Genomic DNA, 15,495 nt, shown 5'->3' on the forward strand with positions numbered 1-15,495 from the left:
ATTTACAGGAATGTACACAATATAAAATTTGATCCCTATTGGTCTAAAAGTGAGTAAAGTGAGTGAAATGTAGGTCTACATGTATGCAGAAGCTGTTAGGCTAACTATTTGAAATCTTTACAGGTGACTTAGATTACCATTTAATAGTTATTTAATAGGCAGTGAGAGCTGCTGTGATGTGTGGTTTGAAGATGGTGGCACTGACAAAAACACAGGACGCAGAGCTGGAGGTGGCGAAGTTGAACATGTGAAGCTTTTCATTGGGAGTGACCAGGATGGACATCAGGTTATAAAGTCTGGTGACAAGGTCGAGATGGTTCGGACATGTGAAGAGGACAGACCGTGGATAGACTGGACAAATGATGTTGAAGATGAAGTTGTTATCTGGGAGGAGAAAAGTAAGACCACAGAGGAGGTTTATGTTTGAAGGAGGACATGCAAGTTGTTGGTGTGACAGAAGAGGATGAAAGCAAATGATCCACTGTAGCAATCAGGCACAGGAAGTTAAAGAAGAGGAGTGTGTCATCCGTGTCATCTAGAGATTTTTCACTCGTTCCACTGGCAGATTTTTTTCACTTAATACAAGATATTTTAGCTTGAAATAAGTGAAAAAATCTGCCAGTGGAAAAGGGGAAAAAATCTCTAGTTTTTCTCTAGTTTCAAGATTCACTGTCTTGAAACAAGTTCCTTTAGTTTACTGAAATGTTGCCCTGTAGCTGATTGTGTCTTATTTTAAGTGAGATAATTTTGACTAGAAATAAGACAAATATACTTGGTAAGATTTTGAGTTTTTGCAGTGTACCATAAATGCATAAAATGATGCAGAAATTAGGAGGTTTTTTCTCTTGACAAGATTACTTGCCTGTGAAAATTCAGTATTTCTAGATTCAATCTCAGTTGGCTTAGTCTAAGAAATTGTTCTTTTTTGTGTCAACAAATGAGTAACATTGCTGAATCATTTGTTTTAATTGTGTGGTGCCAGCTAGTCTGAAAGATGTCTCATTTAGGGACAAAATACACATGTTGAAATATTCATATGCAGGCTGTCTTATAGCCAGAGGGTAAAACAACCAAAAAAAAAGTTTTAATTCCAGTTTAGTGCTTAGTAGAAAAGGCATAATAATGGTGCAGATAATAATGTTGTATATGATAAGTGGATATTGAGGGCTTTAGAAGGACCCCTTGGGCTTTAAAAAGCCGATGAGACGACTTAGTGGCGGCTGCAGCTTTGCCTGTGCGATTGCAAAGGCCAAGCAAGGCAGTTAATCAGCTCTCAGGGTAACATCAGTAAGCACAGTGGCCACAATAGATTAAATCGAGTAGCTGAGAGACCCCTCGATTCCCGATGAACTCAGCACATCTCCAACACACAGTCTCCAGAGAGAGAAGCCTCTGGTGGATTGCAGACCAATGCATAGTCCTCGCTAAACAGATAAGAACACAATGCAGATGTTTTTGCCAGACTGCAAAAGGTTAAAATCCAGTGTGGACATCGCTAAACCATGATTCATGATTACAAGCTTCTCTGCGACATAGCAGTTGCATCTCAGTTTAACAAAACTTCTCTGTCTCTGTGACTTAGTCATCGGAGTGTGACAGCAACACAGTTTGAACACCCAGTCACCTGATCTTATCTTAACTACACAGTATTGCTTTGGTGCAATGGTGGAAGACATTCTCAAACCAGTAGCAAAACTACAATTTTAAATAACTCGGTTTAAAGTAAAAATGCTACTAAACCTGAAGTAAAACCGTTATCAGCAACCATAGAGTATAAAACTATTAAAGAAAAGGACTTTGTCAATGTTCTATCATTTACTATCCTGTTTGACTGTATGATAAATGATTCCTCTTGTATACCATTAATAATATATTTTAGCTGTAACGTAACTACTGCTCTCAGATAGACACAGTAGTGGACATTTCCCCCGAACTATAGTGAAGTTAAAGTGGAAAGAAGCATAAAATCATTTTTGAATTGTACTTCAGCATACGTCCATTGCAACACTGGCTATAAAGGCAATCATTTTAAGTGATGATTTGTAGAAACGATATCCATCCAGGGTTGCTGGAGCTTGGGCGAGGGTGCACCCTCGACAGATCACCAGTCACAGGGCTAACAATGAGAGACAAACAAGCACACACTCTCACATGAACAGCTACCACCAATTTAAAATAATGAACTAACTTGCATGTCCTTGGGCTTTGGTAGAAAGCTGCAGTAGACCCAGGAAAATACCCAGCCAGGTTGCAGGATTGAACCAGGAACCTGTGAACTGTTAGTTTTAAACTACTGTGTTACTCTATGTAATTACTCAATTTATTATAAATGATCACATACAGCTGTCAGTTACAATGTAGCGGGATAAACTTTCTTTCCACACTTGCGGAACGCTTGTTTACTTGCAGGTGTAAGTTTGTGCTTATCCTCTACATGTTGGTGAACTTCAGTGTTTAGTTGTTTGCATGCATATGTGTGTATTCACTGCGCGTGTTTGTGTCGAAGCCTTGGTCTGATGACATTATCAGAGCTGGTAATCTGCTCTGTAATTGCCTGCTGCTGACACGGTAGAGAGGCTGATATGGCTGCAGAATAAACAGAGTGTTAACAAGTAGAGGGAGCTCGTCTCCACTTGATCCGCGCAGCTCAGCGTGAAATTTGGACCGGACAAATCGGGGAGAGAGAAAAACAGAGGCGAGGAATAAGAGATGCATAAAATATGGAGGCAGGATGGAGAAAGGCGAGGAGGATGTGTAGGGAATGAACATAGACAAGAGGTGGTGCTGTTGTAACAGTGGCATTATTTGGCAAAATATAGTCTGTTTTTTAAAATAGTGAATTATGCTATCTCTACAAGCAATGGTCAGCTAGTCCTCAAAGCCAGATCAAAGAATCAAATAACGTCCGGTGTAAACAAATACAGAACACAGAGTAAAATTGGAGGCCAAGAATGTGTACAGTAGTAGCAACGTTCTAGAGTCAGCTGCAGAATACAAAATCAGCTGAAAGGTGTCGATTGAGATAATAGTTTTTTTTTCTCCTTGCAAGCAAATAAAGTTTGCTTAGAGTGTTAGTGTTCCACATGGAAATGCACTGTGCATCTTTGAGGTTTAACTAACATGTTTCCTCTGTGTTCATTTCATTTGCTTCACCAGAACATCTTTTCAAAGTTGATTTTTAAACCCACATTAATTACGTCCTCTCCTGCTTGTTTAGCGCAATCAGTCAGAGGGATCATGTGAAACCACTGCAGCACAGCAAGTCACACGTCGCGCGTGGGTAAAGACCTCCACACATCGATCGATCCACAGAAGCTCAGAATGGTGCCTTTACAGAGGCAGAAACTGCTACTCTGATATTTCCTCTCAAAATGTTAGCCGCTGCATGATATTAAAAACTATTTTAAAAATGCTCAAGAGTCATGAAAACCGAAGCAGTCAAAATTATATTAGTGATCCAGGACTCTGTGAGATATCTTTGATGCCAAATATCAGTATAGCTGGCCAGTAGCTGATCCAGAACATCTTTCTAATAAGTCTTAGAAATTGTTTTCATACATAAAAGCAGGAAATTAGTGTACTGGTTCAAACATTTGCCTAACAAATGAAAGATTCATTTCAATCCCGGGAGGAGACATATATCCCTTTGAGGTTGCGTCAGGAAGGGGTTGTGCAAAACACGCAGAGCTACCTGCTATGGTGACCCCCTTTGAATAAGGGAAGAGCTGAATGTAGCTTATGTAAAATCATGAAATTTCTTTTTTACTTACAACAGGAAGACCCAACCTGCATTGAGTTTTACGTAGCCTAGTTTTAATTTAAAAGGAAGTGCAAAAGACAGACTGTAAAGCCCGGTGACCCTAATTTTTCAGTTTGGTTTTACCCTTATAAAAATATAAATGATAGATAAAAAATGTCAGTGAAAATCAGTTAAAATCACTACCTTTTAAACCTCACACCTACCAAGTTAATATAGCTAAAGAAAACAAGAAAATAAAGACAGAGGTAGATGTACAAATGAGGCACAGAAAGAAGATGTTAAAGAAAACATTTGAAGGATTGAAGGCAAAGATCCAGAGACAGACAGGGAAAGGCCACAAAGAGATGATAAGGCAGTAATAGCGAGAGGAACAAGACTCTTGTTAATATAAAAAAAACGTCCCAAGCGAAATGCGCCATATGTGCCGATTAGGAGCATCTCTGGTGTGTCCCGAGGCAGACTGTCTGGGGCTTTGTGGGCTTTCCCAAGCAGCCGTTATCTAGAGATGCAGATTAAACCAAATATGGAACCTAGCAACTGATCAGTTCCTCCTACAAATGTTTAGAGAAACAGTTAGGCTTTTTGGGGAAATCCCCATAATTAGTGTTTTCTACCAAGTGAGTACCACTAATCATTACTGTACCTATATTAGCAGAAAGAGTGGAATCAGAGAGGAGAAGCTGGCTTTGTTGTATTCACGGTTAACCGAACTCACCTACCAGCATCTCTAATCGTCATATTATATGCTGTGATATGATATAAGATGGATTACACGCAATAAATAGGAAGATGGGAGAACACAAAACTCTTCCTCATTTGTCGTAAACCAGACCACCATCAGCTGCCTGCTGCATGTTATTTAAGCACAGTGTTGTGTGTGGTAGGGTGTGCCAATCTTCTTGCCAATGATTGTATTTGTTTACAGTAATCACTATAATATCTCAAAATTAATGTGCCGACGATTTGTTTATGTCAAAATGTTACTCATAGCGGCATTAATTAGCGCAGCAAGATTAAAAACATGACTTTTCATCCATGAAAGACCTCTATCAGGATGCTCATGTGAAATCATCCAGCATTCAGTTAAATTATCAGTTCATTCAGTCTAGCAGCGTTGCCTGAGAAGATGAAGCATGGTGTGTGCTCAGCATTTTGACTCCCTCCGATTCCACACCGTCAGAAACATGGATACAGCATAACAAGATGATGGACGCGTTACACAGCCTGCATATTGAAACATAATAAAGGCAGCTGAAGCATCCGTCTTTGTCATCTTGTTTCTCTCACAGGCTGACAATTGTGTGCGTGTTTGGTGCAAGCTGAGTAGCAGTGCAGACCGGAGACGGCGGCCACTCAGCTGCAATCCTGAACCATTATTATTTAACGAATCACTCTGAGCTGCAGGAAACACTCAGATTGTCTGCTGAGATTCCTGTGCACCACGTTTTCTCTCACAGTCGCTTTGTGTGTGTGTGTGGAAGTGATGTGCAGTACGGGTGTCGATATCTTCACAAATGCAAATTTGTGCCTTATGAAGACTGATGACTTGTGCTCAGTAAAGTAGATAATGTCTCTTCATGATTGGACGATTGCAGGAAACAGATGAACATCACTCAACCCTCCTTCCTTCCCTCTATGTCCACATCTTCAGCCTTCCACTTATCCTTTTTGTCCTATCTGATCGCATTTCTGTGTATGTGTGTGTGTTGAACTGATTTTGCCAATACAGTGATATCACAGCTCTGTCATAGTCGCATACAGTTGCAAAAGTTTCACATTAAATCACATAAAAGTTAAGTTTGAAGGTGATTGGCCACTTTACACCCTTGGCTCATATTCTTTCTAGCCCTCTATGTCTGTACCGGTTTCTGATATTTTCAACTGCAGGTGTAGTCTGAGGTTTTATTGCCTGAGCATGTCGCTGTATGGTCTCTAGCTTACATCCTGCAGATTGTCTTTATTTATCTATTTGAACAGTGCGGTTGATGAGACCTAATAATTTTCCTGATCTCCAGTGGCACCATGAGACTGAAAAAATTGGTGAAGTTTTTGCAACAACGATAACATGGATTGCAGATATCCTCCTTAAGATGACTTGTAATAGCTTAGTTCTCTAAAGGAGCTCTGAATTGTCTGAAAATACCCGTGAAGTCCAAGCAAAGTCGTAGAAAAAACTTGAAAAAGTGCAACGCAAACTGGAGACTGAGATTGCCTACCTTCAAAGTAAAAGTCAGCCGACACATTTTAAAAGACGCAACTTTTTGCATTAGGAACAAGCGGCCTTTGTTTCTGGTTTGTCGCACTTTTTCCAGTTTCGCTACCACTCAGAGAGCAGCTGGCGAGTATTTGTAGACAAGTCAGCATGAGTCATGCAAGCTACAGGTGACCACAGCAATCTTAAGCAGGTTTTGTGCCTCACAGTTTGGGAATACACATTTTTCCATGGCAACCAGTGGTTGCCAGGTGGTCGCTGTGTGTTTGGGGCTTTAGCAATCGATTTTCCAGCAACTGCTATGAAACACATTTTTCCCCTCACGACTGGTGGTTGCCATGTTGTTTGTTAACCTGTGTGAATGGGGCCTTTTTCACTTGAACCATGACTGTCACACATGCGAAATGCAGACAAGTTAACATCACATCCAACTGTATGCTCCAGCTTTTCCTTTAAGCTGTGATCTCTTTCTTATCAAGAATCTGCAATCCCTTCTTTGCTCCGTAGCCTGTTCTTGCAGTCTCTTTCTCCATTTCCATCCTTCTGTCTGTATATAGATCAATAGTGCTCATTCTGTACCTCTTCTATCCATCAGAGAACTCATGCATCACTCATCCTAGCTCTGTTAGTACCTTTATCCATCCTTTCAATCCCCACAAGCATCCATCTGTCCTCCTGTCCATTAGTTCATTCGCTGAGATTCCCATTTTTTCTTTCATATTCCTTATATTAGTTGTCCTTGTTTTGGCTGTGGCCTACGTATTCTTTCCTCCACTCCTTCTCCTTTTTTCAACCTCACATCTTTGGTTGCTCTGTAAATTCTTGCCCTCCCATTTCTGCCAATCCCTCCATTAAACTACTCACTAAATTATTATTCTTCCTTGCATCCAACAGATTGTTCATCTTTGATCCCATCTTTTTTCCATCCACCCACTCCTTTCATTCCACTCAATAATCCCTGTCTTTCTTTTTTTATCATATCTACTACTCCCTTCATCTGTCTATCCGCATGTAGCAGTTCCTGCCAGTGTTCATCCATCCATCTCTTCAGATTCTATCCTTTAATACCCCTTGCTTCCTCAATTTCTTTCTCCATCCTTGCTTCCACTGCTACTCTCCTTTTTCCACCAATCGCTCATTTCTATTCTTTTGTTATTGCCTCATAAATCTATTTAGCCATCTCCCATACTTTGCTTGTGCACGCACAAAATTCTCCTTCATTTTGTATCTCTTTCCCCAATCCATACGTACATACATCCACTCCTTCATGTATTCACATACAACACTCCCAGCACAGCCACTTTGTCCTTGGCAACCAGAGTAGCCCCAGTAAGTCAAATGATGATTCTTCCGTAATGAGCTAAAGAGAGAAAAGGCGCCCCATTAGTGTCGTATTGATGCCGGTCTCAGAGTCCAGATGTGTGCAACATCAAGAGGAGGACTCACTGTTTTGTAGCCGGACAGATCTGATGAGGCAGAGCACACAAAAGAGCATGCTGATGATGGCAATTAAACAGAGACACAGATACCCTAGCCCTCCACTTACACATTCACTGTCTACACACACACACAAGCACACTCCTCCACCTCTACAATTACATCTCTTAGGTTAATCTTCCCTATCGCAGTTGTATTCCTGGCAAAATGACAGCACTCTGGCCTGTGAGTGCAGTCAGTACTGCCAGCCCACTGCCTGTAAAACACTCCTGTTTATGTGTCTGATAATAGATTTGTGAGCTTGTTTGCTCCCTTTTTGGCATGACTGTGGGTGCACACGCTGATGGTTGTGCTGAAAATGGCTCAGAAATTATCCACCGAAAGTGAAAAATGATACAGGATAGAGGCTTCCTACACATGTTGACATTCTGGGCATTTTGTTCTTAAAGTAATTGAGCATTTGCACAAATAAACAGCATTTTTTTTTTTTTTTTTGCATCACAGTCCAGTATTTTGTCAATCTGCCTAAACCCCCCGAGCTCATACTTCATGAGGGCTTCATGGCCTAAGAACATGCATGTCACTATAGCCTTTCATTCACTGGAGGCCCTAGTTATGACTACATGCACATAGTTCATTTTATATATTTTTATAAACAACTAATAAAAAGAGACCAACTAGCAATGATCTCTGTGTGCATGTTAGACAAAAATGAGCAGTGGCCCTTGCAATCAAAACATGGCTCTTCTGGATTAATAAAACATAAATTTATGTCATGAGAATTGGAACATTTAGATACAACTAACTTCCTGGTACCATTCCAGATTGCATTATCAGCATCATTATGAACAAAATAATGAGCAAAAACACTTCTTTCCTACCTGGAAATATTTATTTATTTATTATGGGGTCTTTATCTTACACCTTGAGGCATCTATTGTTGTCATTTGGCAGTGCTATATAAATAAATTAGAAGTAAATTGAATTGAATTTTTGTTCACCAAATAAAACATTTGTACTTTATAGATATCATTCTGGTGTTCAGAACAGTTATTGATGAATTAATACATGCTAGAGATTTTAAGAAACCCACTTTAACAATGTGTAGTTGTTTTAGTGTATTTTCTGCACCTGAATGTGTGAATGCTAGACGCTCCCTTCTCAGTTTTTTTAAATGTCATCCTATTATTACTTAGTGTGGTGTGGACACTTCACCACATTTGGCTTAAGATCAACACAGCTCGGCGACCACTAATGATAATGAAGCAAGTCACCCATAGCAATTAATGCACTTAGCTTCTAATCATGATTAACTGTGGACTGTATTTGATTTAGGGAGTTGATAAGGTGCCTCTGAACACAAACAGGTCAATTAGTATCATGTCTCAGTGAAAAAGGTTTCAGTAAGCAGCCGGTCCATTCATGTTGGATGTAGACAGCTTAGTTTCTTCCTGCTCTTCGTCCTATTCCTTTTTTAAAGTCATGTGAAATCTTTGGTTTGTAAATTTAAGGAGAATTTGACCGTGAAGACGTCAAAAGGTAGAGCTGTCACCGTGAACCTCTAGAGGCTGAAAGCCATAGGGACGCTTTTCTCCTCGCTTTTCATTCACTAATGGCATAATTTGTCATGCAATTATCTTTCTTGCCAAATTACTTTACAAACCCCCAGCTTTTTTCTTCATGATTTCATTTTTGTTATGGTTTAAACTTTCCCGAGGGCATCTGAGCGCGTCAGTGATCCACAGCTACGGCATGCAGATAAACAACCAGGCAAAGTCAAATCAAAACGTGGGGAAAGGGAAGTGATGTTTCGGAGCAGCTGTGAGAGACATTTTCATCATCGTGTTACAGAATACCACATCTGACTAAGAATATTTCAGCAAGTGCACAAGTGCCTGCTTGCTTATTCTAGGTGAACATATACTGCAGAAGTGTATGTTGTTTTTTTTTATCACAGCCTCGTCATCCTGTGACATTTTTTGATCGGCCCAAAAAGAGATTTAAATACAGATATTTGCTCAGTATGTTATTACGAAAATACCCAATAACAATGTGGGCAGTTGAGTATAATTGGCTCCATGTTTTGGATTATGATTAGCTTGTTCACAAAGGTGAAAGTTTAGCAGCTGAAAAACCACCTAGTGTTCTCAGCAGTGCGTGGTAACCACAAACAACTAGGTAGAAATGATTGCTGATACTGACGCACACATGTATTACGTGTATTACAAGACGATTATTTATCATTGCTGAGGGGCCAAGCACCAATTAATGCAGGTTTAAACTGAAAATGACTAAAATGACTAAAATCTTTAAATTCAGGGAATTTTCATGAACTGCTTGTGTTTAGTTTTGAATCTCTGCAAAATTTAAAAGCAGCGTGCAGGCTTTCGTGACACAATCCTTAAAACACTCATTGGGTTTTTAGGCTGGCTGGCAGCTATTCACGACAGGTTGATGCAGGTTTTGTTGTTGTTGTTTCACGGCCCACACCCCCTAAGAGAAGCTGCCAAATAAATTCTTGTCATCCTCCCCTCCACCATATTGACAGTAGTGAATCTAGCTTTTACATAATACAGTATTTATAGAAGTGTTACATTTCACGAGTTGCAGATGCCCACAGCAAAGGCACTTTTGCAATTGATGCATATATTAACTTGTTTCAGGGGTTAGTATTTACCGTACTATTTCTGTTTATTAAAGGGCTTGTAGAGGAGGAGAGGTCATTAGTAGTTTAGGAGATGAGCGTTCTTGTTAAATATGTGTTCATGTGAAACTGTCATCTCTTTACTCTCAGTTATCTGACCAAAGCTGAGAGTAAAAAACATGAAAAAAGGGGGAAAGGAAAACTTTCAACAGCTTTGTTGATTTCTAACAGTTTCCCCCCTAATGAACATAATAAATGCTTGTAAAAAGCTACAAAGTACCGTAATCCTTCCTCCTCATCAGCCAATTGAACGTTCGGTTGCACCTCGGGGTCAGTACAAAGTAATTCTCCGAGGCCATCACATTTCTCTCCTTCTTATTAACCATTTTTCTTTCTTGTTTGTTTCTTTGTTGCATTTCCATTGCTCATTGCATTTTCTGTTTTCTCCATGCCTTCCTCCCTCCCCTCTTCCTCCTCCTCCTCCCTCTCTCCTCTCCATCAACAGCCCTGTTGTTAGCGGATGGTAAGTTGTCCATTCCTTCTCTATAAGAATCTCCACTAACATCACCTCTTGTGCGTGCTGTGGTCTTAACATGAGGCCTTAATGATCTGAAATCCAAATCACAACAATTTTTTGTCACCATCAAAGATGTTGAGTCTGAACTGATACTTGAGAGGTTTGGTATAAATAAACTGCATGCCCACGCTCGTGTCCTCTTCTCTTGTCATTGTTACAAACAATACATGGCTCCTTTGAAGCGCTCTTCTTCACTTAATGATGGTTTTGCATGCTAATCAGAGGATTATTAATCACAAATCCATAAATTATGTTCTCTAGTCAAGAGCAAGGTACAAACAGTTGATAACAATCAAGATAAAAACCTACAGTCCTGAAATTAGAAATTTAATTACCTCTTTGTTGTTCTGTTATTATTATATTTCCCATCCTTGTCAAGCAAATTGTGTCATGTAGTGGTGCAGCACTGTGCCAAGGAATGGCTGGATAATCAAATTTTAAACATGAGCAAATGCTGTCAGGAGTTGAGGGTACACACTGTCTTGGATGTGTAATTGATTTAGCTTAAAAGTGTGTGTGTGTGTGTGTGTGTGTGTGTGTGTGTGTGTGTGTGTGTGTGTGTGTGTGTGTGTGTGTGTGTGTGTGTGTGTGCACTCATGCACTGGTATATTATGCATGCCCGCGTGTGTGCACTTGCAAACGCGCCCTCCTATCAAGGGGACTTGCCTGTGATCGTTAATGGCAATGTTAATATTTAATGGTAAGCATGTTGTCAGCAAAGAGCAGCAGGGCTAACTCTGGAGTCGTATAAAAGATGACAGGGTCTCTGCACCAGGTGGCTCAGTGGGGGTGTCATACGCAGAGTAGGATGAGAGGCCTCTGGATGCACAAGGGCTCCTTCCTGATAGAGCTGAACAGCACAGGACTGATGTTATGGGGCTTGGTGGAATGTACTTAGGAGCTCAGTAAAGCATTGCTGCTTCTTTGCACGCAGGCACACATGGACTGGACGCAAATTCATCAGAGCTTCCACATTACAGTTAAAGGGGACCTGTCATGCTCATTTCCATCTCCATGTTTATTGCTCTTTCAGCTTTACTTGCAAAACCTTTCATTTATCTTATACTGGGACCTGGTGGAGCCCCTCAGTTTATCCTCTGCTTCAGTCAAGCTCTCTTAGCTGCTGATTCTTTAAACCAACTGCAGCTCTATTGAGGTCTCACTACAGCACTTCAGCCAGATTTAGGTCTGGACTGAACCCTTGCAGCATCTTGATTCATTTCTTTTTGAGCCATTCTGTTTGTGCTTGGGATCTTTGTCCTGTTGCATAACCTACTTTCAGCCCAGCTTTAGCTGTCAGACAGACTGCCTCATATCTGACTCTGGAATACCTCAGTATACAGAGGAGTTCATGGTTGATTCAGGTTGATTCAGTGACTGTAAGGTGTTCAGGAGCTGTGGCTGAAAGGCAAGCCCAAACACTCACCCAACCACCACCATGCCTTAGTAGGAGGTGTTTGAGCTGATAAGCTGTGTTTGGTTTTCATCAAACGTGCTCTGCATATTGTCCAAAAACCACATTGGTTTTGTCATGCGCAGCTTTGCAATCCTAAGCTGTCCTGCCATGGTCTTCTTTGGAGGTGTCCTCCTTCCAAATAAGCCATACTTGTTCAGCCTTTTTCTGATTGTAGTTTCATGAACTAAGTGAGACTTGTAGAATCTGTATTCTACTGTATTAAGCATATCCACTATCACTGCCATCACACAGAGACAGGAGTAGAAAAACAATGTGTCAGATAAAGTTTCGTTTTTAGCTTTTATCTCTCAATTACTTGCACTTCTGTGGAATTTCAGCCATGTTTGTAGCATCCACCAGTGGAACAGTGTGTGGATAACAGAAAATACAGCAAGGAATAAGAATAGCTACTTCTAAAAGCGTCCTACTGGACTTTGTTGTTAGAGCGCTGTAGCTTGAGCTGTCAAATCCTTAAAAGTTCATTATTCCTCCTAAGGTTGATAAAATAATTCTAACTTAAGACTCACTCATTTTCGTGAACTTTCTTCAATATTAAGCTGTCTTCGTCGGTGTATGGATCTACTCTGAGATGAATCTGCTGACCTTTTCCCAACTGTAAAAATCATATCAGCCACTGAATTTGCAGACCAACAACATCCATCTCACTGACAACTGAACAAGCTCTACTCTGCCATGTAAAGATCATGTAATATCATTTAAAGCCAGTATGTGGACACTGAGCAGGGAATGCCCTTTCTCACCTCTCATATCATGTAGCTACATGCAGAGTTATACCGTATCAGGTTTATTATGCTGAGCTTTTGAGACTTGTGTCTCTGAAATACAAGAAATACTGAGTGCTAAAGCCTGGAATAAACCAAATAGGTCTATAAAGCAGTCAGCTTAAGTGAGACTGAAAGCTCACCAAAAGCTACAGCGTTTTTGGAGATGGAGGAATTTACAGTAAATACCTATAAGACTAACAAGAAAGCATGACAGATTTCCTGATGAAGTGCTGACTTATAGTATGAAATTTGCTGTAAAGTCCAGCACATGTGGATAAAAACAGAATCATTGAAAGCAAAATGGAAAATGTTTACACCCAATATTTGCCTGGGTTGAGTTTTTGCTGTGATCGATAAAGAATGCGTTTGTCTAACCTTTACACAACTAAGTTGGCTCACCACCAAATGCAGTGCAGAGAGACTTTTAATGCTTTGCCACAATGACTGTTTAGTTTTACACAGAAGTAACTTGAACACCGCACATAAAAAGTGTTTTCTGAGCATAATATGAAAGTTCTAAATAAAGCAACCTTCTGATCTTTTGTTTGTGCGCTCCAAAGTGCAACACCACACGATGCTCAGCTGTCCGTCTGCTTGTTCTGATTGTCATCTTTCTCACTTTGATTCCTTTGTCTTTTGCTCCCTCCTGCACCGTCTGCTCAGATTTACCAGACAGGAAGCTGACTTCTGACGAGGAGGAAGCCAAGCGCATCGCGGAGATGGGGAAGCCGGTGCTGGGAGAACACTCCAAGCTAGAAGTCATTATTGAGGAATCGTATGAATTTAAGGTGGGAAAGGTTACTCTTCAAACAAGGTGAAGATAGCTTCACGTACATGGTTGTTGTTGTAAGACAGAGACATTATAACTAATCCAGCTGCGACCTTGCATAAAAGAACAGCTACATATTTCTAATTTCAGCTTCTTTTCCGAGGCTTCCCATCCCACATAGATTTATTTCTGGAGGTGATTTGCTTTTAATGCATCCTCTGCCCTCCAAATATACCCTCCATGTTTGTTTCTGGTGTGTGTGTGTTTTTATCATGCTTTAAACAGGTTTTTGTCATCAGGGATTGGAAAGCACTGCCATCATGTGGTGAAGCTCGAGTATTTTTCTTCAGGAGGCTCCATGGATGCAGAGTAAAAACTCTGGGGCTAAATAATGGATGGATTTGATTTGTGTTTTGGTGTCGTGTCATGCAGAGCACAGTGGATAAGCTTATCAAGAAGACCAACCTGGCTCTGGTGGTGGGAACAAACTCCTGGAGAGAGCAGTTCATGGAGGCCATTACAGTCAGTGCAGGTAATGTAATCCGCTCTTAGTGGGCTGTAAAACCCAAACTTTACTTCAGTATGAGATGTTATATGTGACTATGTATGACAATAAAGGCAAAAGGTATGTTTTGCAAAATGCAAATTTATCTTTTATGTGTTTTTCTGTGTAATTATTTAACATAAAGAAAGAGTCTAATCAGGCGAAGACTCTGGCAGCACTGTTTGCTTTGCCGCAGTCTTCAGTCTAAAAATATAGACGCCACTATTCGTTTGCAAAAACTCATATCGGTGAAAGCAAAGCTCTTGAATAATGTCTTGTACATAACACATACCTCATCTATCACGTCAAGCCACAAAAGTGAGCGCCATGAAGGCCTTGGTTTGTCACTTTGCTGCTGAAATATTAAATCCTGCAATGCTCTTTATTTTTTCATGATCCACCACTGGCTGAAAAATGCATGCAGTTCACGTAGTCTGACACTTTGAGTCCTGACAGTGTCCCTGCCTTTCTGCTAAGTTGCCTTTGAGGCGCTGGGACACAGAGAGTACCCTGTTCCTTCACCTGAGGAGGGTATCCACGGACATTTTCAGCTGCTGAGATGAAACTTTTATCCGAATGCGCTCGTAAGGAGCATTCTCTGGCCACTTGGCCATCCTGCAAATCAAAAGGGCTGCGTTCATCCCCTGAAAATCCCTCTTATGTTACCCCAGAGTTTCTGCAAGGGCAGCTGATTTACAGTACTATGTGCACTGCTTTTTTAATATGCTAGAGTTTACATCCATGTCACTGTTAACTGGGTAACACTTCTGACACGCTCACTAAACAAGGGAAAACATCAAATCTAATTGCCCAAAACACAGTGTGATTGAAACATGTCATTCAAACCAGAACGTAATTACATTTCGAGTGTAAATCTGAAACCTTGTTAAAACCTGCCCAGAATTACTTTGTAGTTTGGTTTAGGGAGAGTTCATGAGAGTTTTCTAATATCTAATGTAGTTTTAAAAAAATTTTAACGTTATTGTTGCAATAGGTTTTTGTTTTAATCTGTAATCATCAGTTCTCATCCATCCTTCAGAAATTTGTTCCCTTCCCACCAGTTTTCTGCACTACCTGTGTTAGCAGTCTGCATTTGCTTGACCTCCGTTATCACCCTGGAATATTAAAATTTGGATTTGTATTTGCTCCTGTTGTCCTTTCGTCCTTTTCAGCTTCAGCAGTTTGTCTTTATGTCTAAGTGTCCAAATGTATTAAGTTTCTTCCATGTGATTAGTTATGTAAACAACTGTGCAGACAGACAGACAAACAGATAGATGGTTCTCTCTGTCTCACACTGAGAAATAAGTTGAG

The 15,495-nt window shown here is 40.4% G+C and overlaps 1 protein-coding gene across 2 annotated transcripts in view; it reads left to right on the forward strand.

The window, feature by feature from the left end:
* Positions 1-15,495, forward strand: part of slc8a3 (solute carrier family 8 member 3) — a 138,769-nt gene that overhangs the window by 116,173 nt on the left and 7,101 nt on the right. Inside the window, exons 4-6 of one of the 2 annotated variants that reach the window (XM_084914552.1) lie at positions 10,559-10,576; positions 13,535-13,659; positions 14,073-14,172. In XM_084914552.1, the coding sequence (XP_084770678.1) occupies positions 10,559-10,576; positions 13,535-13,659; positions 14,073-14,172 (243 nt within the window). The remainder of the gene's footprint in view (positions 1-10,558; positions 10,577-13,534; positions 13,660-14,072; positions 14,173-15,495) is intronic. The other variant, XM_084914553.1, reaches the window with a different exon arrangement.

The sequence above is a fragment of the Perissodus microlepis genome, chromosome 19 (genome assembly GCF_051167445.1).
Source record: "Perissodus microlepis isolate ML-2025 ecotype Zambia chromosome 19, ASM5116744v1, whole genome shotgun sequence".
Lineage (NCBI taxonomy): Eukaryota > Metazoa > Chordata > Actinopteri > Cichliformes > Cichlidae > Perissodus > Perissodus microlepis.